The sequence below is a fragment of the Phacochoerus africanus genome, chromosome 14 (genome assembly GCF_016906955.1).
Source record: "Phacochoerus africanus isolate WHEZ1 chromosome 14, ROS_Pafr_v1, whole genome shotgun sequence".
NCBI lineage: Eukaryota > Metazoa > Chordata > Mammalia > Artiodactyla > Suidae > Phacochoerus > Phacochoerus africanus.
The window spans coordinates 45,996,996-46,021,001 of NC_062557.1; the positions used below are offsets into that span (position 1 = coordinate 45,996,996).

The 24,006-nt window shown below is 43.0% G+C and overlaps 1 protein-coding gene across 1 annotated transcript in view; it reads right to left on the bottom strand.

The window, feature by feature from the left end:
* Positions 1-20,423, bottom strand: part of BLMH (bleomycin hydrolase) — a 49,718-nt gene extending 29,295 nt beyond the window's left edge. The window contains exons 1-6 of the mRNA XM_047757508.1: positions 20,182-20,423; positions 19,659-19,856; positions 15,850-15,959; positions 14,899-15,040; positions 13,821-13,909; positions 12,144-12,236 (exon numbers count right to left, since the gene is read on the bottom strand). Coding sequence (XP_047613464.1) covers positions 12,144-12,236; positions 13,821-13,909; positions 14,899-15,040; positions 15,850-15,959; positions 19,659-19,856; positions 20,182-20,194 — 645 coding nt within the window. The 5' untranslated portion in view covers positions 20,195-20,423. The remainder of the gene's footprint in view (positions 1-12,143; positions 12,237-13,820; positions 13,910-14,898; positions 15,041-15,849; positions 15,960-19,658; positions 19,857-20,181) is intronic.
* Positions 20,424-24,006: the final 3,583 nt, after the last annotated feature.

Consider the following 24,006-nt stretch of genomic DNA (forward strand, 5'->3'; position numbering starts at 1 on the left):
GACATCTCTTGCTCTTGGATTTTAGTAAAACTGTAATTAGAGACATGTTTTATATTATGTTTACCATAACTATAAATTATGCAAAACCAATTACATTCAAGTAAGTTTATAATACTTTGGAAAGAATATTTGGCTCCAAGCCAACTAACAATAGTTAAATATGCTCTAATTTAAAAAATTCGCCAAGGTCCTTGATAACCATATTTCTTGCTAAGACACTCTGCTGTTCTGAAACAATATTCCCTGCCTCTCGAAAGTACAAAACTGCCAGTGAGCTTTGGATATTTGAGTCTTGTTCTCTGGTGGGCAACTTGGGGTGTCACCTGCTTTTCACAAGATGCTTTTGGCATTTAGGACAAAAGAAAGGATACTGGACACTGAGCTCAAGTCATTATGCAGAACTGAATATTGGTGAATAAAAGAACAAGTAAGGGACTAGAAAAAAGGACATAGAAAGTATGAAATATGGGACACGGGGAAAGAATATGTGGACCCCAATTTAAAGACAAATCATGTGGGATGGAGTAAATTTCCATACCTGTGGCTACACTGGGGGACAGACATCAAGTCAGAGGAAGAAGGCAGGATGCAACAGGTGAGAGTCACTCATGAATACTCAGAAGGGTAAGAGTTTAAAGCCAGCTACAGGCGGACACAGAATGGAAGGAACCACAGCAATAAGAAATATTAGAATGGGAAGGTAGTTCAATGCTAACAACCAAGCTAGTTGTAATGGAGCAAAACTGATTTCAGTGGCAGGAACCACTGCAGAAGTGACAGAATCTTAGAATCTTCATTTGTATTTACAATACTGGATTGTCCAGCAAAGTCTAGAGCATTGTAGAAATATTACTTCTCTTGCTATAAAAATGCAAAGCTATAGTCCCATTAAGAAGTCATCTACTCCTACGTTTTAATTTTACTAATGGAGAAATTAGATTCAAAGGTAAAATGACCTATTGATCATAGAGTAGAATGACCACAAGGATACAAAAGTGGTCACAGAAAATAAATAAACTTTGAAGAAAGTTCAGAGTTGAGAGTAAGTAAACCAGTTACAAGAGGGAAGGGGTAGTAGAGTTCCACTGTGGCTCATTGGGTAAAGGACCCGACACTGTCTCTGTGAAGATGAGGATTCGATCCCAGGCCTACCTCAGTGAGTTAAGGATCTGGAGTTGCCCCCAGCTGTGGTATAGGTTGCAGATGTGGCTTGGATCTGGTGTTGCTGTGGCTGTGGAGCAGGCCTCAGCTGCAGCTCCGATTCAGCCCCTAGCCTGGGAACTTCCCTATGCTGCAACTGCGGCCATAACAAGAGGGAAGGAAAAAAAAAAGAGTTCCTATAGTGATGCAGTGGAAACAAATCTGATTAGTATCCCTGAGGATGTGGGTTCGATACCTTGCCTTATTCAGTGGGTCTGGGATCCAGCGTTGCTGTGAGCTGTGGTGTAGGGTCGTAGACACAGCTTGGATTTTGCTTTGCTGTGGCCGTGGTGTAGGTCAGCAACTGTAGCTCTGATTCAACCTCTAGCCTGGAAACTCCATATGCCATGGGTGCGGCCCTAAAAAGCATTAAAAAAAAAAAAAAAAGTGGGGAGAAGGGGTAGAGACCTTAGTGACTGCTGATAATGTAGAGAAAGGAGCGAAGACAGCTCTCTACTGCCCTCTGGTGGGGAATGAGAAGCAAGGATCTATTCAGGCAGGGAAAGACATGAGGTACACTTAAAAGGTATGTGCTCTTCTGTGATACTAAAGGAAATGAGCTCATACAGATGATAACTGACAGTCAAATGACCATCTTGAAACTACTTCTAAAGTGGTATCTGAATCAAGGAAACACAAATTCAGACTCTCCAGCTCCACCCAGATTTACTGAATCAATCTGCACTTTTGAAAAGATCTCCAGGGGATTTGAATGCACATGAAGGTTGGAGAGCACGACTTTAGAGCACACCTCTTCCCCTACCCTCTTCTAAAACCCAGCTTCTTCAGTTATTACTGCTCTTATTTGTATTTGCTATCCCTTACCACACACAGGTTCCCTCATGACTGCCAAAAAGCCACCTTTCCTATCTGCAAGCCCCCACTTCAGATACATCACCCCGATTCTTCCCTCTTCCTTATCCTCCACACAAGAAAGTCCTGACAGCTTCTCTTCCAAGATACACCCCCAAATGTATTCATTTCTCTTCATTCACTCTCACCAACCTGGCCGGAACCAATACAATCTCTCACTCACACAACCACAAGAGCCTCCAAACTAGTCTCCTTACTTCCTCTCTTACTGTTTTACCATTTATCCTCAAAACAGCCAGAGTGAGATATTCTTAAAACAAAAATTAAATCACATCACTCCTCAGCTTAAACTCCCTGGTGGCTACCACACTTAGAATAAAATGCAACCTCCTTACCATGGCTCCCAGGCTCAACATAAGCCAGCTCTCATTTCCTCTGTGAAATCTATTCCAGCCACTCCCACTCTCTTTCCAAGCTCAAGCCCACACTGCCTTCTTTCTGTTCCTCAAAAACACCAAGCTCGGAGTTCCCGTCGTGGCGCAGTGGTTAATGAATCCGACTGGGAACCATGAGGTTGGGGGTTTGATCCCTGGCCTCGTTCAGTGGGTTAACGATCCGGCGTTGCCGTGAGCTGTGGTGTAGGTTGCAGACGCGGCTCGGATCCCGAGTTGCTGTGGCTCTGGCGTAGGCTGGCGGCTACAGCTCCACCCGACTGGACCCCTAGCCTGGGAACCTCCATATGCCGTGGGAGCGGCCCAAGAAATGGCAAAAAGACAAAACAAAACAAAACAAAACACCAAGCTCTCTCCTGCCTTAGGGCTTCTGCACCTCCTGTCCCTTCAGCCTGCTGTGCTCTGTGTCCAGATCTTTGCATGGCTGGATTCTTCCTGCTATTCATGTTTCAGCTCAGATCTGACCTCAGGAAACTTTCTTTTGCAGCACCTGTGACATTTGGAAGTTCCCAGGCCAGGGATCAAACCTGCGCCACAGTGGTAACTAGAGCCACAGCAGTGATTCTTAACCACCCTATCAATCACTGTTTTTTATGTTCTTCAGAGGGCATATCACTTCAGATTCTTTGTTTATTTACTGTGTTCTATCTGTCTCCCTCCGCCAGAAGCAAAGTCCAAAGAGCAGAGACAATGTGTATTTTGGTCATCACTGTACCCACAGGGCTTAGAATATGCTTAATATTTATCAGGTACTCAATAAATATTTATGGAATAAATGAGTAACAACTTCGCTCCTCTGCCCTGCCAAGCTTCTTGAAACTGCTTGCCTCTCCCTGCCTAGCGCCTTCCTTTCTCCATTCTATCACACCCCTATCTCAGCCCTCCTAGTCTCTAACCTGTCTGTAGCACCTGACACGGATAACCAGCAGCTAATCACATAGTTCTGACACTCGCTTTTACAAACAGAGATGTTTTATGGAAACATATTTTTCCAGAACTCTTTACTCAGACCTATCCCATCCTCCCATTCTCCCTCAGGAATTTTAATAATTTGCAAGGCTTCAGCCACCTATGCCATCATCACTATCACTTTTCTAGATTATTCTCTTTGCTGAACTCTGGAATTTCCATATGCTTGAAACCCATTTGCGACTGGCCAGTGCCCTGGGACCAGGCACTCTGAAGCCAATGTTCCTCCTCTTCACCCCTGCCTCTGAAAAGAGCAGCATTTTCCCAGTTACCAGGCTAAAACCTTAAAGTTATTTTTAATGATGAATCCTTGGCAGATAAGCTGCCAGGTCCTACAAATTTGTGCTCTAAGACCTCTCTCACATTTCTCTCTCCTTTGCAGTTCTTTCTTTTCTTTTCTTTTCTTTTTTTGTTTTGTTTTGTTGTTGTTGTTGCTATTTCTTGGGCCGCTCCCGCGGCATATGGAGGTTCCCAGGCTAGGGGTCGAATCGGAGCTGTAGCCACCGGCCTACGCCAGAGCCACAGCAACGCGGGATCCGAGCCGCGTCTGCAACCTACACCACAGCTCACGGCAACGCCGGATCGTTAACCCACTGAGCAAGGGCAGAGACCGAACCCGCAACCTCATGGTTCCTAGTTGGATTCGTTAACCACTGCGCCACGACGGGAACTCCAGTTCTTTCTTTTTTTTAGGGCCACAGGCGTGGCATATGGAGGTTCCCGGGCTTGGGGAGGGGGGAGTCGGAGCTGCAGCTGCTGGCCTAGGCCACAGTCCCGGCAACTGGGGATCTGAGCTGCGCCTGCGACCTACGCCACAGCCCATGGCTACGCCAGAACCCAGACCCACTGAGCTTGGCCAGGGATCAAATCTGCATCCTCATGGATACTAGTTGGATTCGTTTACGCTGAGCCACAACAGGAACTCCCTCTCCTTCCCATTTCTGTCACTATCCTCCTTCAGGCCAAATCAGTAGCACCTGAACTGCTACAGCTTCTAACAGGTCTTCTTACTCTCTTCCCTCCAACTTCACCTATTTAATTTAATCTCCTAAAGCACAGCTTTATTTCAAAAAGGAAACTCAATATGTGAATATAATCTATTTCCTTTAAGAATCTCAAAGGAAAGTTAGTCCCTTACTTGAGTCAGAATGTCTTCTACGACTATCAAAAGAGTAACTCCTTTCTTCTTCCAGAATCCAAAAGAGAAGACGAATTAGAAAATGTTATTTCTTAGCAGGAGTGGATTTTTTTTTTTTTTTGGTCTTTTGTACTTTTAGGGCTGCTCCTGTGGCACATGGAGGTTCCCAGGCTAGGGGTCGAATCAGAGCTGTAGCCGCCGGCCTACGCCAGAGCCACAGCAACATGGGATCCGAGTTGCGTCTGCGACCTACACTACAGCTCGCAGCAACGCTGGATCCTTAACCCACTGAGCGAGGCCAGGGATCGAACCCGCAACCTCATGGTTCCTAGTCGGATTCATTAACCACTATGCCACAACGGGAACTCCTGGATTTTTTTATTTTTGCTTTTTAGGGCCTCACCTGAAGCATATGGAGGTTCCCAGGCTAGGGGTCCAATCGGAGCTACACCTGCTGGCCTACGCCACAGTCACAGCAATGCAGGATCCGAGCCGCGTCTGCAACCTAAACCTCAGCTTACCGCAATGCCAGATCCTTGACCCACTGCGAGAGGTCAGGGATGGAACCTGCAACCTCATCGTTCCTAGTCGGATTCCTTTCCACTGTGCAAGGATGGGAACTCCACAGCAGTGGATCTTAAACCAGAATCACTGGAGAAACTCTTGACTCTACAAATGCCATGACTAGATAAAGGTCAAAACAAAATGAGCCAGGAAAACAGAGAACAGTGAAATAGGACTAACTTTACAAACACTAAAACACTATAAATAACTTCAGTCACTAAAATGCAGTTATTGGCAGATGAGTAAACCAAAAAAAACAGAACTGAATATGTGGAGACTTTGCAAATGATAAAGATGTTATCTCAAATCAAGGGGTAGGGAGAGGACAGGCTGTTTGAAAAGATACGGATCAGGAGGGTAGCCTCTTGCAGAAAAAAGATTCGTATCTCATACCTATGCCAGGATAAATTCTAAATGGGTAGATATTTAAATATAAAAATCAAAATCCAGGAGTTCCTGCTATGGCACAGTGGGTTAAGAACCTGATTGCAGCAGCTTGGGTTGCTGTGGAGGAGCAAGTTTCATCTCAGGCAGTGAGTTAAAGGATCTGAATTTGCTGCAGCTGCAGTGTAGGTCACAGCTGTGGCTCAGATTCAGTCCCGGGCCTGGGAACTTCCATATGCCATGGGTTCGGCCATTTAAAAAAAAAAAAAAAAATTAAACTCCTATAAGTATTAGCAGAAAAAAATCGAAGAATTCTTTTATAATTCAAGTCAGAAGAGATTTTCTAGTTAAAAACCATAAAAACCTTCAAATTTGACTATATATAAGTAAAAAACTCTGCATGGCAAAAAATAAAAAGGCGTATCATAGATAAACAACAAACTAGGGAAAAAACTTTGCAACTGATATCACAATGGGCTAATTTCTGTAATATTTTAGAAGTACCTAGAAATTGATAAAAGACTAAGAAGAAAAACAAGTAAAGGATAATAACAGACAGTTCACATAAAAGATGCTTAGCCCCATTCAAAATAAAATAAAAATTTAAACTACAATGAGATAGTTTATCTATCAGACGGTTTTACCCGTCAACTGTTTACCTTACCAGATTGGTAAGGATCCCATTGTTTGATAAATGCACTACCTTGGTAAAACTAAAGGGAAAGAGGTTTTATCGATATTGCTGGCGAGAGCATAAAATGATATAATTCCCAAAGAGAATAATTTGGCATTATATATCAAAATTACAAATGTATATTCTGACTCAAAAATTCCACTTCTAGGAATGTAACCTACATGTAGACATGCACATAGAGAAAAGGATGTGTATATGAGAGCATTTGATACAGTATTTTTATTTTATTTTTGTCTTTTTTTGCTATTTCTTGGGCCGCTCTTGCGGCATATGGAGGTTCCCAAGCTAGGGGTCGAATCGGAACTGTAGCCACTGGCCTACGCCAGAGCCACAGCAATGCAGGATCCGAGCAGCGTCTGCAACCTACACCACAGCTCACGGCAACGCCAGATCCTCAACCCACTGAGCAAGGGCAGGGACTGAACCCGCAACCTCATGGTTTCTAGTTGGATTCGTTAACCACTGCGCCATGACGGGAACTCCCTACAGTATTTTTAAATAGAAGTTTGAAAACAACCAGAATGTCCATTAATAGCAATCAGATAGAATTTCCTGCCATTTCCAGTGGGTTAAGAATCCAACTGCAGGTCTGATCCCTGGCTTGGTGCAGTGGGTTAAAGGATCTGGTGTTGCCACAGCTGGGGTGTAGGTCACAGCTGTGGCTTGGATTCAATCCCTGGCCTAGGAACTTCTATATGCCATGGGTGTGGCCACAAAATTTAAAATAATAAAGGGGGGGATCAGATAAATTAATTATGGTACATCTAAACAATGGAATACTATGCAAATATTTTTTTAAAATGCAGAAACTCTTTATGTAACAATGTGGAAAGAATTTACAAGACTTAAATAAAAAATGTGCAGACAATATGAATAATATATTAACATCTACGCAGAAAAGGAGGGAAAAATATATATTAAAAAGTTTTTAAAAAAATCTCTGGAGGATAACTAACAACTAACAGTTAATATTTACAACAAAAACTGGAGTTCCCGTCGTGGCTCAGTGGTTAAAGAATCTGACTAGGAACTATGAGGTTGTGGGTTCAATTCCTGGCCTTGCTCAGTGGGTTAAGGATCCGGCGTTGCCGTGAGCTGTGGTGTAGGTTGCAGACGCAGCTCGAATCTGGCATTGTGGTGGCCCTGGTGTAGGCCGATGGCTACAGCTCTGATTAGACCCCTAGCCTGGGAACCTCCATGTTCCGCAGGAGCGGCCTGAGAAATGGTAAAAAGACAAAACAAAACAAAACAAAAACAACCCAAAAAACTAATCAAACTAATTTGGGGTTGCATGAGAACTGGAAGAATGGGGAACAGAGCAAGAAGATTTTTTCCTGCATATCTTTTTATATTTTTGATGTTTATGCTAAGTGAAATAAGTCAAAGAAAGATGAATACCATATAATGGCACTTACACATGGAATCTAGAAAACACAACAAACTAGTGATTCTAACAAAAAAGAAACAGACTCACAGATATAGAGAACAAACTAGTGGTTACGAGGCGGGGGCGGGGGGAGTGGGAGGTTACAAACTGTTGAGTATAAGATAGGCTCAAGGATGTACTGCACAACATGGGGATACCAATGTTTTGTAATACCTAAATAGAAAGTAACCTTTCTTTTTTTTTTTGTCTTTTTGCCATTTTTTGGGCCGCTCCCGCAGCATATGGAGGTTCCCAGGCTAGGGGTCGAATTGGAGCTGTAGCCACCAGCCTACGCCAGAGCCACAGCAACACAGGATCCGAGCCACGTCTGCAACCTACACCACAGCTCATGGCAATGCCGGATCCCTAACCCACTGAAAGAGGCCGGGGATTGAACCCACAACCTCATAGTTCCTAGTCGGATTCGTTAACCACTGAGCCACGATGGGAACTCCAACAGAACATAACCTTTAAAAATCGTATAAAAATGAAAAAAAAAATTTATAACTTATGGTCACTAGAGAAAGAGAAAATGAAAAGAGCAAATTATAAAATAGTGTATAGGATTCCTTTTTAATTTATTTTTGTTTTTATTTCTTTTTCAGCCACACCTGTGGCATGTGGAAGTTCCCTGACCAGGGATCAATTCTGAGCCATAGGTGTAACCTACACCATAGCTGAAGTAACACTGGATCCTTAAATCACTGTGCTGGGCCAGGGATCCAGTCAGCGTCTCCACAGAGACAAGTCTAATCATTAACCCACTGCACCATGGTGGGAACTCTAGATCCTTTTTTTAAACTAAATTTTGTATGATCTTAAATGAAAAAAAAATGTGGAAGAAAAAGCATCAGAGTTAGTAGTGAGAACCTTTGGATCACAAAGATTTTCCATGTCATCCCGCCCTGTACTAGTTAGTATGTAATTTCTAATATTTAGAAAGTTTAAAAACACAAGCATTATTTATGCTCCTAGCACAACACTCAAAAGCCTCTAATGTGCAACACAGGAGAATGATTAACAAATGTAATTTAAATATGCTATATATGTTTAAAATAGAGAAGTTAATTGTTCAGTGAAAAATAAATGAGAGAGTTCACACCATGGCTCAGCGGAAACAAACCTGACTAGCATCCATGAGGATGCTGGATCGATCCCTGGCCTCGCTCAGTGGGTTTAGGATCCAGCGTTGCCATGAGCTGTGGTGTAGATCACAAAGGTGCCTCGGATCTGGCGCTGCTGTGGCTCTGGTGCAGGCCAGCAGCTACAGCTAGGATTTGGCCCCTAGCCTGGGAACCTCCATATGCCGCAGGAGCATCCCTAAAAAGACAAATATATATATACATAATATACACACACACACGTATACATACATGTTGTTTCTGGTCTTTATGTTTTGTCTTCAGCAGACAGTTTTGGTAGAGAATACATTTAATAATCCTAAGGGAATCTGGATGCTAAAGGAGAGCAGACACACTGAGAAAACACTGCAATAGAAGTGACTTCAAAATAGATTTCCAAAATAGATCTGCCTTGTCTGTCGTCACAACAAACAACCTGCCCTTACCCCCCTTAGAAAGAATGCCTTTAGCATAAATACATTTCATTCAAAGCTAGCTGAGCTTCACGCTATTGATTTAAGTCATCATTTTGATGTGCCTACAAGGTTAGGCAAATCTTAGGTACCAATCTGTGGCTTTAAAACCACAGTGAGACTCTTCATTACCAAAGAATAAAGAGGAGTCACTTGGGGGATTGTAAAAATCTAAAGACCTACCACACAGGAATTCTCAGCATGGCTCAGCAGAAACGAATCTGACTAGCATCCATGAGAACGCAGGTTCGATCCCTGGCCTTGCTCAGTGGGTTAAGGATCCAACGTCACCATGAGCTATGGTATAGGATGCGGCTTGGATCTGATGCTGCTATGGCTGTGGTGTAGGCCGGCAGCTGTAGCTCCAATTCGACCCCTAGCCTGGGAATTTCCATATGCTGTGGGTGCTGCCCTAAAAAGACCAAAAAGGACCCACCACAGAGAATTTTGTGGTCAACAGTTTCTGAGGAATCATTAAGTGAACAATTCTATAAAACATTCATACTCAGGACTTGGCAGGGTGATGCTTTACTATTTTTCCAAGGTTAGGAACAGGGGAGAAAAGATATGTAATATATTATCTGCCGTAATTCTTAGCAGCTAATCCCAGGGTCAGGACATGGATTTTAGATACATCATTTAAAAGATCATTAAAGCAAGCATCTTAAGCCAACAGAATGCTTATGATCTGCAAGAAGTATTATCTGAGCCCCTTTCCATAACTCTTTGCAGAACCTTTACCCTTACTACTATTTTACTATAATGATAAATAAGGGCAAATTATGCAGGAGACGTGGTCTCAACAAGAGATCATTTCAAGCAGGAAGGGAAGAAAACTAACATTTATTGGACACCTGCTATATGCCAGGCACTATGCCTCATATTCTTATATTTAATTCCTTATTTCATCCCCACAAAGATCCAGTGAGGATTATATTTTAAATCCCAGACTGAATCTCAGACAGGTTAAGTATTTTATTCAAGATCACAGAGTGGTTACACAATAAAGCCAGAACTGAAACCCATGTCCTACTACAAAGCCTATCTTTTTCTACTACAATCAGATACCTCTCTTAAAAAAGAAAACCTGAGTTCTTTCTTTTTTTTTGTCTTTTTGCCATTTCTTGGGCCCCTCCCGCAGCATATGGAGGTTCCCAGGCTAGGTAGGGATTGAATCAAAGCTGTAACCGCCAGCCTACGCCAGAGTCAGAGCAACTCGGGATCCGAGCTGCGTCTGCAACCTACACCACAGCTCATAACAACGCCGATCCTTATCCCACTGAGCGAGGCCAGGGATCGAACCTGCAACCTCATGGTTCCTAGTCGGATTCGTTAACCACTGAGCCATGATGGGAACTCCCGACCTGAGTTCTTTTTGAGATAAATGAGATAACAAGTGTATTTGGCAAAATGAAACCTCTGCATTCACCCACCGAACAAATATTTAAGAACCTAATATCGTATCAAGCTAGACATGTTACACTTGAACAAACTGCGACTTGAGACTTAAGGAACCTGTCCCACATCCCATGGCTGTTAAGTAATGAGAAGATCGGAAGTCTGGTTCCAGAGACCATGCTCTCAACTATACTAAGCTGCCTCTCTGAAATTGAAAGGAAAACACAAGTGAAGGATTAATGTTGTCCACTGCAGTGAAAAAAATTAGGCCATTTTAACTTCACAGTCTTGAAAGGACTGTTAGTTGAGTGATTCCTAGAAATGGATGAAAAAGGGAAATGTTTCTACTTTTCTCAAAGCAACTTCACAGTTTTATTCCACATACTCATCTGGATTATGGATAGTATTAAATAATAAAGACTCCTAACTGCCTTGATAATAAATATTACTGCCTTATATTTGTTTAGCGTTGTTTAAGTTTTTCAAAATGTTTTCACATACATAATTTTAACTGCTATAACCATCAGTAGCTTCCATTTTTATTCCTACAGAAGAAAGCCAAAAGACCTGGCATCTACCTATGATCGCTCACAGCTCTGCCTTTTAGCTTAGTTTGCTACCAAACACATTCACAAAGTGTTATGTTTCAACTACTCAGCTACCCCGTTCACTCAGGAGTCTACCTTTGTTCATGCCACTGTACATGCAATTGCTGCTGTCTATGATGGTCTTCCCACTTATCCATATGGTCAATTCCTACTGTTCTTTTTTTAATTAAAAAAATTTTTTAAATTTTTTGCTTTTTAGGGCCATACCTGTGGCATATGAAAGTTCCCAGGCTAGGGGCGGAATTGGAGCTACAGCCACCGGCCTACACCACAGCCTCAGCAACTCGGGGGATCTGAGCCGTGTCTGTGACCTACACCACAGCTCAGAGCAATGCCAGATCCCTGACCCACTAAACAAGGCCAGGGATCAAACCCACATCCTTATGGATAGTAGTCGGATTCATTTCCGCTGAACCAGAACAGGAATTCACTCTACTGTTCTTTCAAAAGGTGGTTCAGGCATCTTCCCCATGAAACTTTGAGCTTACTGAATCAGTTCCTCCCTCCTCTAGGAGCACCAAATCCTTTGTTACACATCTCTAGCACAGGATTTATTATCATTATTTATGTGTTTCTTTTACCAAGAGATTGACCTCCTTGAGAATACAGACTATGTCTTTCTCATCTTTGTATCCCCAGTGCCAAACTCCTAGCAGGTATTTAAAACTTTTGAAATGAATAAAAGAATGAATTATATAGAATACTAAATTGGGAATTATAAGATACACATACAAGCTTCATAGTCAACGGCAAAGTTTATACCTCAGCTATTTCTGCTGTGATAAGTAATTTGATACACGTCAACATTTACTACAATGGCCATATTTCCTCATCAGTTTAAAAGACAGGAATATTCTGCGACTTCTTTAGAAGGGTCAAAAGAATCCAAATAATTGTTCTTACCTCCTCCATCATGATGTCCTGTGTGGCTGAGATTTCGACTTTGGTTGCACCACTGTGTACCAGGTTCCGCAGTCGTATACAGAATTCTCTCATCTATGACAGAAACTTACTCAGTACTTCAATAGTTACCCAAACTCAACTGCAAATGAGCTTAATAAGCCAATGCTAGCTCTATTTTGAAGTATAATTCAGCCAAGACCCAGGGCAAAGTTCATAAAAGCAAATGTACTTCTCCCCAACCAGTCCACTTAAACAGAGTGAAAAACACTTTCTATAAGGAGAAAAGACATGAACTATTCCCAAAGATGATGATGGAACTGCTCCTGCTCTGCAACTGACAGTACCCTCCGTGAGAGTATGTGCCCGGGGACAGGGAAGATGTGACTCCAAAATGCCTATCGCCCTCAGAAAAAGCAGGAGACAAGATGATCATGCCACTAAGTCACTCTAATAGATTTTTAACTTAGAATTTACTGGCTGTCAATTTCTTCTCTGTAAAATCGTTATGATCATGGCTATGCCAACCCCCAATACAGTTTTCTTTTGTGTTGTTTTCTATTTTGAGAGATGCCTAAAATAAGGGTGAGTCATAAACCCAACCACAGTGCTAAAGAGGATCTCGCTCCCACCTGAAATGGAATCCGATGCTATACTATTAATGATCCTTTAGCCTGTGGATAATATTCCCTAGAGTTTCCTGGGTGGAAAATAACCTACTTCTAATATTGGGAAAAATGCATTTATAGTTTATTTTAAAATGCAGTCCTTCTCCCAGGGATAACAAATCCAATTTTAGCTCATAGATCAAGACAGCGGATTCCGACAACTCTCTGTTCTCAAAAAAGACGTCTGGCTGGCGGAGCAGCTCCCCTGGAGGATTTACAATCCTCCTTGGGAAAATGGGTTATGTAGAGAAGAGAGAATGGTTCATTAACATAACTGAGGCAACAGAAGGCAGTTCAGTGACTACATCAATGTTTAGAGAGTGGATAAACTACAATGATGTAGTTTGGGGAAGCCTCAGAACTGTGTACTCTTTAAGGAGGTCTCCTAAAGAGTTCTTTTTGGTTTTGCAAGAACATGAAGCTGTCCCAGTCCACCTCCACTAGAACCAAGTGAGAGGCCACAGCACCCAGTGTACTTGCAGTCCACTCTGAGAATGGGACTTCTCATCCTTAGTGTTCACAAGAAAATGTTAAAATCAACTTTAATAAAGATTTTCAAAGAAAAAAAATCCTAATCTCAATTATTTAAAAAGTTAATATGCAGCTACATCACCTTAGATAGGCTCTGAGTAAGCTAACCTGGGCACAAATTGTCTACAGTGAAATGCCTGGGAATTACCCTGGAAAATCAGTTAATTTTTTTTTTTGTCTTTTGTCCTTTTAGAGCTGCATCTGTGGCATATGGAGATTCCCAGGCTAGGGGTCAATCAGAGCTGTTGCTGCCAGCCTATGCCAGAGTCACAGCAATGCCAGATCTGAGCCACATCTGCGACCTACACCACAGCTCACAGCAACACTGGATCCTTAACCCACTGAGCAAGGCCAGGGATCGAATCCGCAACCTCATGGTTCCTAGTTGGATTCGTTTCTGCTACGCCATGACAGGAACTCCAGTTAAAAGTTTTAAGGTAAGTACACTACATGCAATCCCACCCTGCTCCATATGTTGTACCTTGTGATTCAGAATATCATTCATTCTTCTGGTTGCCTCTGTCGTATGAGATTCAGGGAAGCACTTCTTAGGGACGACACCATATTTTTCTAAAAGAAAACAAATTTCAGTGTTCAATAAAGTAAACATTCTCCAGTGTAAAAAATGCTGACAAAAATAGCTCCTGCTTTTTAAAATAGGCTGTATTTTGCTAGTTTAATCCATAAAACTTAACTTACGGTATTATTAAACAGGTCATTTAATCTGCATATTTACCCACCTATCTTAGAATTAATTTTATTCTTTTTTTTTTTGGTCTTTTTTCTAGGGCTGCACCCACGACATATGGAGGTTCCCAGGCGAAGGGTAATCAGAGTTGTAGCTGTTGGCCTGCACCCCAGCTCACAGCAATGCCAGATCCTTAACCCACTGAGGCAGGCCAGGTACTGAACCTGTGTCCTCATGGATGCTAGTCAGATTCTTTTCCACTGAGCCACAACAGGAGCTCCCAATGTGTTTCTTGATTACATCAATGGACAAGAGATAAACTTTTTCACGGCAAGTTAGCTCTGGAGTTCTCATTGTGGCTCAGTGGTGATAAATCCAACTAGTAAACAGAGGAAGTGGGTTCAATCCCTGACCTTGCTCAGTGGGTTAAGGATCTGGCATTGCCATGAGCTGTGGTGTAGGTCGCAGATGTGGCTCAGATCTGGTGTTGCTGTGGCTATGGCATAGGCCAGGAGCTGCAGCTGATTCAACTCCTAGCCTGGGAACTTCCACATGCTGCGGGTTTGACCCTAAAAAGACCAAAAAAAAGGGAGAAAAAGAAAAAAGAAAGTTAATTCTATTTAATAGACCTTTTCTTCTCTAACCCAACCTTCAGAGTACCTGTCTCCTGACCTCTAATTTATGAAATTACTTAAATATCTTAGATACTTCATAGGTAAGAATGTGAGATAAAGGTTCTTAGAGCTAACTGTATACCTTTTCTGGGGACTAGTTCTACTCTGTACTTAAGGACCAAAGAAATGGCCTATGCTTAACTACAGACCTTGTTTAATCATGCTGGCTTTCAGTTCCATTAGAGAAAGACTCTTACCAACAATATTGACAAGCATATCCCATTGTCCACCATCATTTGCAGGATTCATAAGCAAAAACTGCACCAGCCTACCATCCTCAGGCTCCTTTTTCTGGGCTGTATCCACAAAAGCATTTAAGAAGAAATAACAGCGTTCAACCTAGAGTAAGAAAAGTTAAATAAAACTAAAGGAAAAAAGAACTAGTATATTTATTGGAATTATCAACAGAAGTCCTAGAACTACTGTAACTCAAACTAAAGTTGGTAATTAAATATCTGTATCTGGTTTCACAAGAATATCTGTAGTGTTTTCTTTATCTGTGTATATACATTGTAATAGCTTACCCAAAACATGGCACTACTTTATTTTGAAACAAAAATCTATTATTCAGAGCCTTCTATCAATAAAGATCTAGTGGACACATATAATACACTTTATTTGCCCTGCACTCTCTGCATGTGGAGGCTCCCTGGGGCCAGGGATCTAACCCATACCATAGCAGTGACCCAAGCAACTGCAATGACAACACCAGATCCTTAACCCACTGTGCCACAAGAGACCTCCATAATATACACTTTAAAGATAAAAAATGGAATTAAATTATTTACTGTTTTCCAGATAAGTACTACTCAGAGAAGGGGAATTAGGTCTAGAAAGACAAATACCCTTAAATGAAAGTGCTAAAAGGGGAAATTATTGAAGACAAAATAAAAATTTTAAAATAAATACGGTAAAATAGTACAGTGAATCATCAGACTTATTATTTCACTGCAAAAAGTAACCACCTACCAACCAAAAGCAGTTCTGCTTTTGAAAACAATCAACTTTTGATACCTTGGAAATCAGGTTAAGTAGTGTCCCATTTATAATGGAAGGCAGACTACAAATGGAAAAGCAAGAAATGAAGAGACAGTCCCTACCAAGGCTGATATTGAAACAAAAGGAATCTTGCAAGATCAGTTCCATACCTTGTCCCAGAAAAAGAGGTAAGACTGACTAAACTCAAATTCTTCAATATTTAATTTTCTCATGAATGGAAGTCTCATAACATTCAGACAGGAGAAGATCCAGCATCGTCCTGAAAGAGAAAAGCAAACCAAGAAATTATGATGAGTGTTCACACAGACTACATTGTTTCAACTGTATTTCTCAACACTGAATCCATGACAGGATCTTGGACAATTCGAGACTAAATAGGAAGCAGAAAGATTAAAAAACAGGAAGAGGGAGTTCCTGTTGGGACACAGTAGAAACGAATCCAACTAATATCCATTTGGATGGGGGTTTAATCCCTGGCCTTGTTCAGTGGGTTGGAGATCCGGTGTTGCCATGAGCGGTGGTGTAGGTTTCAGACATGGCTTGGATGCTGAGTTGCTGTGGCTATGGTGTAGTGTGGCAGCTGTAGCTCTGATTCGATACCTAGCTTGGGAACTTCCATATGCCACACCTGTGGCCCTAAAAAGCAAAAGAAAAACAAACAGAAACAAAAACAACAAAGATAGTAACTACTATTTGCAATATATATGCAAAGATTTATATCCTTAACATATATAAAAAAAAACTCTGTATATATCACATACAGAATCCACAACAAATCACCAAAGAAAGTTATATTAGAAAAAGAAACACTGCTAGAGAAACATGAGCAGAGACCATGAACAGCTAAATTTTTTTTTTTGTCTTTTTGTCTTTTTCCAGGGCCGCACCCATGGCATATGGAGGTTCCCAGGCTAGGGGTCGAATCAGAGCTGTAGCCGTCGGCCTACTCCAGAGCCACAGCAACGCAGGATCTGAGCCGCGTCTGAAATCTACACCACAGCTCACGGCAACACCAGATACTTAACCCACTGAGTGAGGCCAGGGATCGAACCTGCAACCTTATGGTTCCTAGTCGGATTCCTTAACTTCTGTGCCATGATGGGAATTCCAGGAACAGCCAATTTAATAGCCAAAAAAGATAAAACTGTCAAGAAACATTTTTCTAAAGTTCATCATGAAATACCTGTTAGGTGGGGGAAAATATATTTTAATTAATAATGCCCAGGAGTTCCCGTCATGGCTCAAGTGGTTAATGAATCCGACTAGAAACCATGAGGTTGAGAGTTCGATCCCTGGCCTCGCTCAGCAGGTTAAGGATTCAGCGTTGCCGTGAGCTGTGGTGTAGGTCACAGACGCGGCTCGGCTCCCTGGATGCTGTGGCTGTGACGTAGGCCGGCGGCTACAGCTCTGATTCGACCCCTAGCCTGGGAACCTCCATATGCCACGGGAGCAGCCCTAGAAAAGGCAAAAAGACAAAATAAATAAATAAATAAATAAATAAATAATAATGCCCAGTATTGGCAAGGACTTGAGGCTACAGTATGATTATATATTCTCGATAGGAATCTAAACAAGTTAAAAAAAAAAAATCTGAGGGCAATGCGGTAATATATGGCAAAGATTTTTAAAAGTCCCTACCCTTTAATCTGGAACATACAGTATATTGTCCAATATAAAGTGACGCTAACATAAGTCAATCCTAATTCTCCCAATGAGAATTTTTTTTAAAGTTGTGTAGTTAATTGGATTATATAAATATTAGATGAAATAATAACTATCTATGGTATTTAATTTAGTAGCTTAAATATAGATATTTAAAATGTTAATACAATAAATTGACATATAAGCATTTTTTTTCCACTTTCACATGTCATTTTCACACTGATCTATACTTTTCACATGTCTTGGCATCAGTGCCTTTGCCATTATTAGATCCACTCTTTCCATCAGAAGGTATCATCTTTATTCCACTGTTGTGTCTGAGTCACAGCAATATTTTGAATCCATGCATGATCCTGTCCCTGAAGATGTTATGCCACCCCTCAGCTATTCAATCATTCTTCATTTGTCCTGTAAGTAGATAATGTCACCATCTCCTATACTGACTTAAGTGATCTTTAGAAGGCCCACTTACAATGCTATCCAACATTTTCATGTAAAGTCATGTCCTAGAAACATACTGTGATCAAATTTTTTGCTTTTTTAAAAACCTCAATCAAATGATCTCTATAAGCATCCAAAACCAGCACAGACTGAGGTCATTTCAGAGTAATTAATGTCTTTGTCAAATTATTCTTTACTTCCAGTTAAATTAACTGAGAATGCTCAGTATCAAACAGAAACTGTCTCTTTTCTGAAGGAAGATTCAGAGGCTAAAAACTTAAGACTTTTATTTGGGCATAACTTTTCTATTGATATGAAAGTATGTTCACAATATATTGGTGAGAAAGGTAAATAGATTACCTAACAATATGTAAAGTATCCACTCATATTAAAGACACACAGAATAAAGACCTGAGAGAAAAATATTTACTTCTTGGTATTTTGCACACATTCTACACTGAACAACAGTAATCTTATAACAAGAAAAAATAATTAAAAATAAGTAACTACAAACAGTGTTTTTCAAAAGTCACTAATGACTTAGTATAGCTCCTCTTTACCTCAAGTTTATCTGTATACCTCTCCCCACACACAGTGTTATTTCCCAGTGAGGAAATCTGGATAAACTGTTAATGCAAAAACTGCCTGAAAATAAACACAGCTTGTGTGCTATCTGTATCTTCTGTAAATAAAGCGACACTTCAGATTATGTAAGAACTGATCTGTTCCAGATGAACATTTCTTGGCCTCTCGCTAAGAGGCCACTGCAGTCTAAATCATGTAGGACCACCATGACACTGTAACTTAATAACCTGGATCATGTGTAGCCTGATGGTCCACACACCCCAAGCACTTCCTACTATGGCAAAACATTAATTATTGCAAGGTCATAAATTCTTTCTTAAAATTTAAAAATGTACTTTACTAAGGTATAATTTACATACAATAAAATATATCCATGTTATAAATGTACACTTTGAGTTCTGACTGGCTTCAAGCAAGCACTGATTGGCTTTCTGTCAAAATTAATAGACTAGGAGTAGTTTCAAGACTTCAGGAGTTCTCTGGTGGCTCAGCAGGTTGAGGACCCAGCACTGTCACTGCCACAGTGCGGGTTCAATCCCTGGCCCCGGAACTTCCACATGCTGCAGGTATGGCCAAAAACTAACTAAATCAATAAAATGGACAGACTTTAAAAACTCCTTTTAGTGCAATTCTGTTGTGAGAATGTTCTCCTTATTCCTGGATAACCCATCTTTCACTATAGCTGTTTTTCTGTTTTCTAGTGGTACTAGAGAGCAAAACAAGGGCCTGTGACCACAAGGCATGAGAAATGAATATTCTTCTGCATTACAAACCCGTCTATTGGTGGGAAGTGAGCCCATTAGCACACAGGCATATTTAAACATAACATCTGATGACATATTGATGCTATTTCTTTGTGTCTTTTCCATCCCATACATTTGCCCATGACTTTCAGGGCAACATGGGGGAGTCCACTAGGGTATGAATATTTCTGTATGGTTTGTTTTGTAGCAAGAACATGTATCACAAAGACATGGGGCTGCAATCACACAACTTCAAAAAGAACATACTGCATTGCATTCAGTCAAATGACCGTGGACTAGTCAGTCACTTTAGTGCTCAAATTACACTAAGAAGCACGGAGCACCAAAACAAGTCACAAGGTAATGTTCTTGATCCTGCCTGTACCTGTGGCTGCTCTCTAAGAACTTACCACAGGTTCTTTCAATCCAAAACTCTGCTTCCCCTAAGGCCATTCTTAACTAAGACACCACAAAGGGAGGCTGTCAAGAAAGTCAAGGCAAGTGTGCAAGAAGTCTGAAGCTCTCACCTGAGCTCTTCTGGTTGGTGACTGGCTTGCCCTCCTGATGCACCGTGTGCTGGAACACATGCTGAGTACCCTGGACCGTGGCCCTCTTCAGGCAGATGTCTAGCAGATCGTGAGTGGTGCCGACATTCTGGGCCAGTACGAACTGAGGGTCGGAATTCAGTTTCTGAAGCAGAGCAGCTACCTTCTCCGAATTCAGTCCTGCTCGGAAGACCCAAAGGGATTATAACATCAAAAAGAGACTGAGGAGACTGTTCGGGACTCCCACACTCCGGCTCTAACTTGGTAAGAGCATCCTGAGGTGACCACAGCAAGGGAGAAGCCCTTCACCGGCGTCCTAGCCTAAGATGCTGCCTTCCTCCGGGCCGCTCCAGCCCGCCCAGAAAGCTCCATCCCCGCCATCGCCCCCGGCCCCAGCCCCGGCCCTTCCCCGCCGCCGGGCCTCTGGGGCGCAGCTGAGCCCCCAGAGGGCAGCCGGCAGAGCCTCGGCGTGGAAGAGCCTCGGCGTGGAAGAGCGGCGCCTCACCTGCTTCGTTCATGGCGCCCACGCTGCCTGGCCGGGGAACGGTAGTTTCGGGGTCCTCAGACAAGAGCCGGACAGCAGAGCGACTCGCTAACCCAAGCGGCTGCACCAGCCTCTCGCACCCAGGGCGCCGGAAAGAGGAAACCGGCTCGGTGGTGGCGGAGGGCTGAGGGCGAGGGAAACGGGGTCCGCGGAGGGACAAAACTCCCCCCACGCGTTGCTGAGTCAGCGCCGTCGGGGCTGGCCCCGCCCGGGGGAGGGCCGAGGGGGCGGGCCCGCCGAGGCGCCCCGGGCCGCCTGCGCCCCCCTCGCCCCGCCCGGAGCGGCTTCCCTCCTGGCTCCCGCCCACGCCGCTGCCGCCTTCCTCAGCTCCCAGCTGAGGCGCCTCCGTCCGCTTGGCGTGGGCGTCCTCCGCAAGCCGTGATGACGCTCCCAGGCCATCGGGGCGCCCTCCGGGGACCAGGCGGGTTCTGAGGGGGGAACCCGAGGGCGTCCTGTGCTGGGCTCCGAGGCTGAATACGCTAGCCTGTGGACTTGACCCTGTAAAACCTTTTCGGAAGCCATGAGGGGGCTCCAGGCCGTACAGCGGCGTGAAAGGCCGCAAAATTAAGCCCCTGACTTAGGACAGGTTGACTGGTCACAAAAAGATGAACCCAAGGGCTCTTCTGATACGCGTCCCGTGCTTACCAGTCACTGCACTTTTTTTTTTTCCCATTTCTTAAAATTGTATTCACCTATAGTTGATTCACAAGGTTGTGCTATTATTTTCTGCTGTACAGCAAAGTATTTTTTTTTCATTTTTTAAAAGTTTTATTGAAGTATAGTTGATTTAAGATGTCAGTCACTGCAGTTTCAATGGCCACTTGTTGCTAGAATTCTAGCCATCGCTCACTTTCAGTGGCAACTTGTTGGGATTCTAGTCAGAACCAAGTTTTTGTGTTTGGAGGCGATTGGGAATCAAGCTTGTTCTTACCCACTCAGAAGCTACCACGGTTCTACAAATATGCAATTACCCATTTCAAGGAAGTTAGCCATTCTGGGCTTTATGAAGTAGGTGAGTGTTTCTTACCTAGACCGGGGTTTAACTAAGGGAAATGACAGAAGTCAGTCTTGCACACCCAGACTGTTTTGCTCATGCCTCTGCAAAACCTGCAAATGAGGGAGTTCCCGTCATGGCGCAGTGGTTAACGAATCCGACTAGGAACCATGAGGTCCCTGCCCTTGCTCAGTGGGTTAACGATCCGGCGTTGCCCTGAGCTGTGGTGTAGGTTGCAGACGCGGCTCGGATCCCGCGTTGCTGTGGCTCTGGCGTAGGCTGGTGGCTACAGCTCCGATTTGACCCCTAGCCTGGGAACCTCCATATGCCGCAGGAGCGGCCCAAGAAATGGCAAAAAGACAAAAACAAAACAAAACAAAACACAACAAACCTGCAAATGAGAGGCATCCCCCTTCTCAGGCTTTCAGGATAACTCAGACATTTAGTCAGGTTTTGAGATAGTGAAGCCTTTTTATATTGTTTTTCACGCTCTGAAATCTCAAACCTTACAGGGATATTGGGGTGGGACCCACAGGTGATAACTGCCTACTGCTGAAAAGTCTGATTCTGCTACTTGGAACAGTGAGAGTCTTCTGTGGAACCTATAATCTAAGTCCTAGATTGAAAATAATCTCTGGTTCTAAAGAACTCTAGTATCTGGAAAAATCCATACTCAGACACCAGTTAGTCTTTTTAGAAATCACAGTTACTTTGTCCCTATAGAGAAACCTAACTGAAGTTTGGGGATATGTCATAGAAACTTTCTCCAGCAGGGCCCATCGGTTGTCCCATTCTGAGATTTTTCTGATGTCTGAAGAAAAGGAACAGGCTAAAAGTTAATGCTGAAAGAAATCCTTGGTCCTTTCACAAAATAATGTTCAAGCATCTGCCCAATTCAACTCATGAAATTTTATTCAGTGTCTACCATGTAAGGGCACTGGACAAGCTGCTGATGATCCGGAGACCAGCAAGCTTAAATTTGCCCTAAGAAACAGACAGTGTAGTGGGAAAAATGGGATACAGGTTTTAGACTATACTAACATACCAGCAGAGCTGTAAAAGCAGTGAGGAAGGGGTGATTAATCCGGACTAGAGGCACCTGAGTAAAGAGGTCACAGCATAGGCTTTAAGAGTGGCTGATGTGATTTTACAAGGCAAAAACCAGAGGGAGGGCTTGCAAGGCACCAGCAACGGCACTGAGGCGTTACAGCACGTGGCAAAATCATGTTCAAGAAACCACAGTCTGATGTGGTTAAGAACAGGGAAGTTGTTGAGATCAGAGGGAAGGTATAGGACTGGAAAGGTAGGCTTTGGCCAAGATATGCAGGATTTTACATGCCGTGCCTGAGCATCTAGATTTTATCCTATGCTTAATTAGAAGCCCAAATAGCTTTTTTAAGCAAGGGAGCAGTGTGCTCATTTCCATGTAAAAAAAAGAAACAGAACAGCAGTGGGGAGAGATAGAACTAGAAGGCTAGGGAGTTCTCGTCGTGGTGCAGTGGTTAAGGAATCCGACTAGGAACCAGGAGGTTGCGGGTTCGATCCCTGCCCTTGCTCAGTGGGTTAACGATCCGGCGTTGCCGTGACCTGTGGTGTAGGTCACAGACGCGGCTCGGACCCTGCGTTGCTGTGGCTCTGGCGTAGGCTGGTGGCTACAGCTCCAATTCGACTCCTAGCCTGGGAACCTCCCATATGCCGTGGGAGCGGCCCAAGAAATGGCAAAAAGACCAAAAAAAAAAAAAAAAAAAACCAACCTAGAAGGCTAATCCTATAGTGCACTTGGGAGGTGACAAAAGCTTTAAACTGGAAGAAAAGGCACAGATAACTTGGAAGTTTTTCCTGGAATGAGCGGGTGGGTAGTGATATTATTAACCAAGAGAAGGAACACAGAAAAATAGACGTATCTGGGAATGTGCAGGTGAACAGATAATGAATTTAGTTTGGGCCTTGGTAAGTTTGGGGTACCCGCAGGACACCCAGAAAGAGAAGTTCAGGAGGCAGGTGAAAAGATGTCTAGAACTGTTTAAGACATGTAGGTCTTAGAACCTTGAAAGTCAACAAGGTTGTAGAGGGAAAGAGAAAAACGCAAAAGAGATAAGGACCAAGAATTGTTCTCTGGGCAGCAGCATGCAGCTGTACAGTGTGTTTATGACACAAAGGTACCAGGCTGAGTGGGGTGAATGGGCCCTGATGTCCATTCTAAGCTTTGCTTGCCAAGCCATGCACCCTGGCCCAGGGCTGAGCCCAGCCAGTATGGTGTGCATTTTACTTCTTGTTACAAGGATGCCATACAGGGATACTATTAACTCTGTCATTAAAGAATGGCTAAAGACAGAGAAGCCAGAAGAAAGAGCAGTCAGAGAGGTAGGAAAAGACCTGGAGAGTTTAATGTCCTAGAACTTGAGGAAGGCAAGGAGAAGATGGGTAACAGGACTGAAAGCTTCAGAAAAGTTTGGCACCTGGGTCAGAGGTGATCTTAGAGAAAACAGCTTCCGTGAAATGTCAGTGAATGGTCAGGTAGGCAGAAGCCACCGAATGACAGTAAGTTGAGAGGGAAGGAATTATTAGAGAAGATCTTTGGGAAATCTAAACTAGTGTCTACCTAGAGGATGAAAGGCAGGATCCAGTACAGACGAGAAACTAAATATATGCCAGAGAGGGTACAATTGCTGGAGTAAAAGCCCTGGAAAGAGGGGAGGGGCGGGATCTCTGGGGAAGGTGGAGGGGCCAGTTTTTCAGCTCTTGACACCCTTTTCATGCCAATGACTTCACTTCCCCACCCTCAGCCCAGA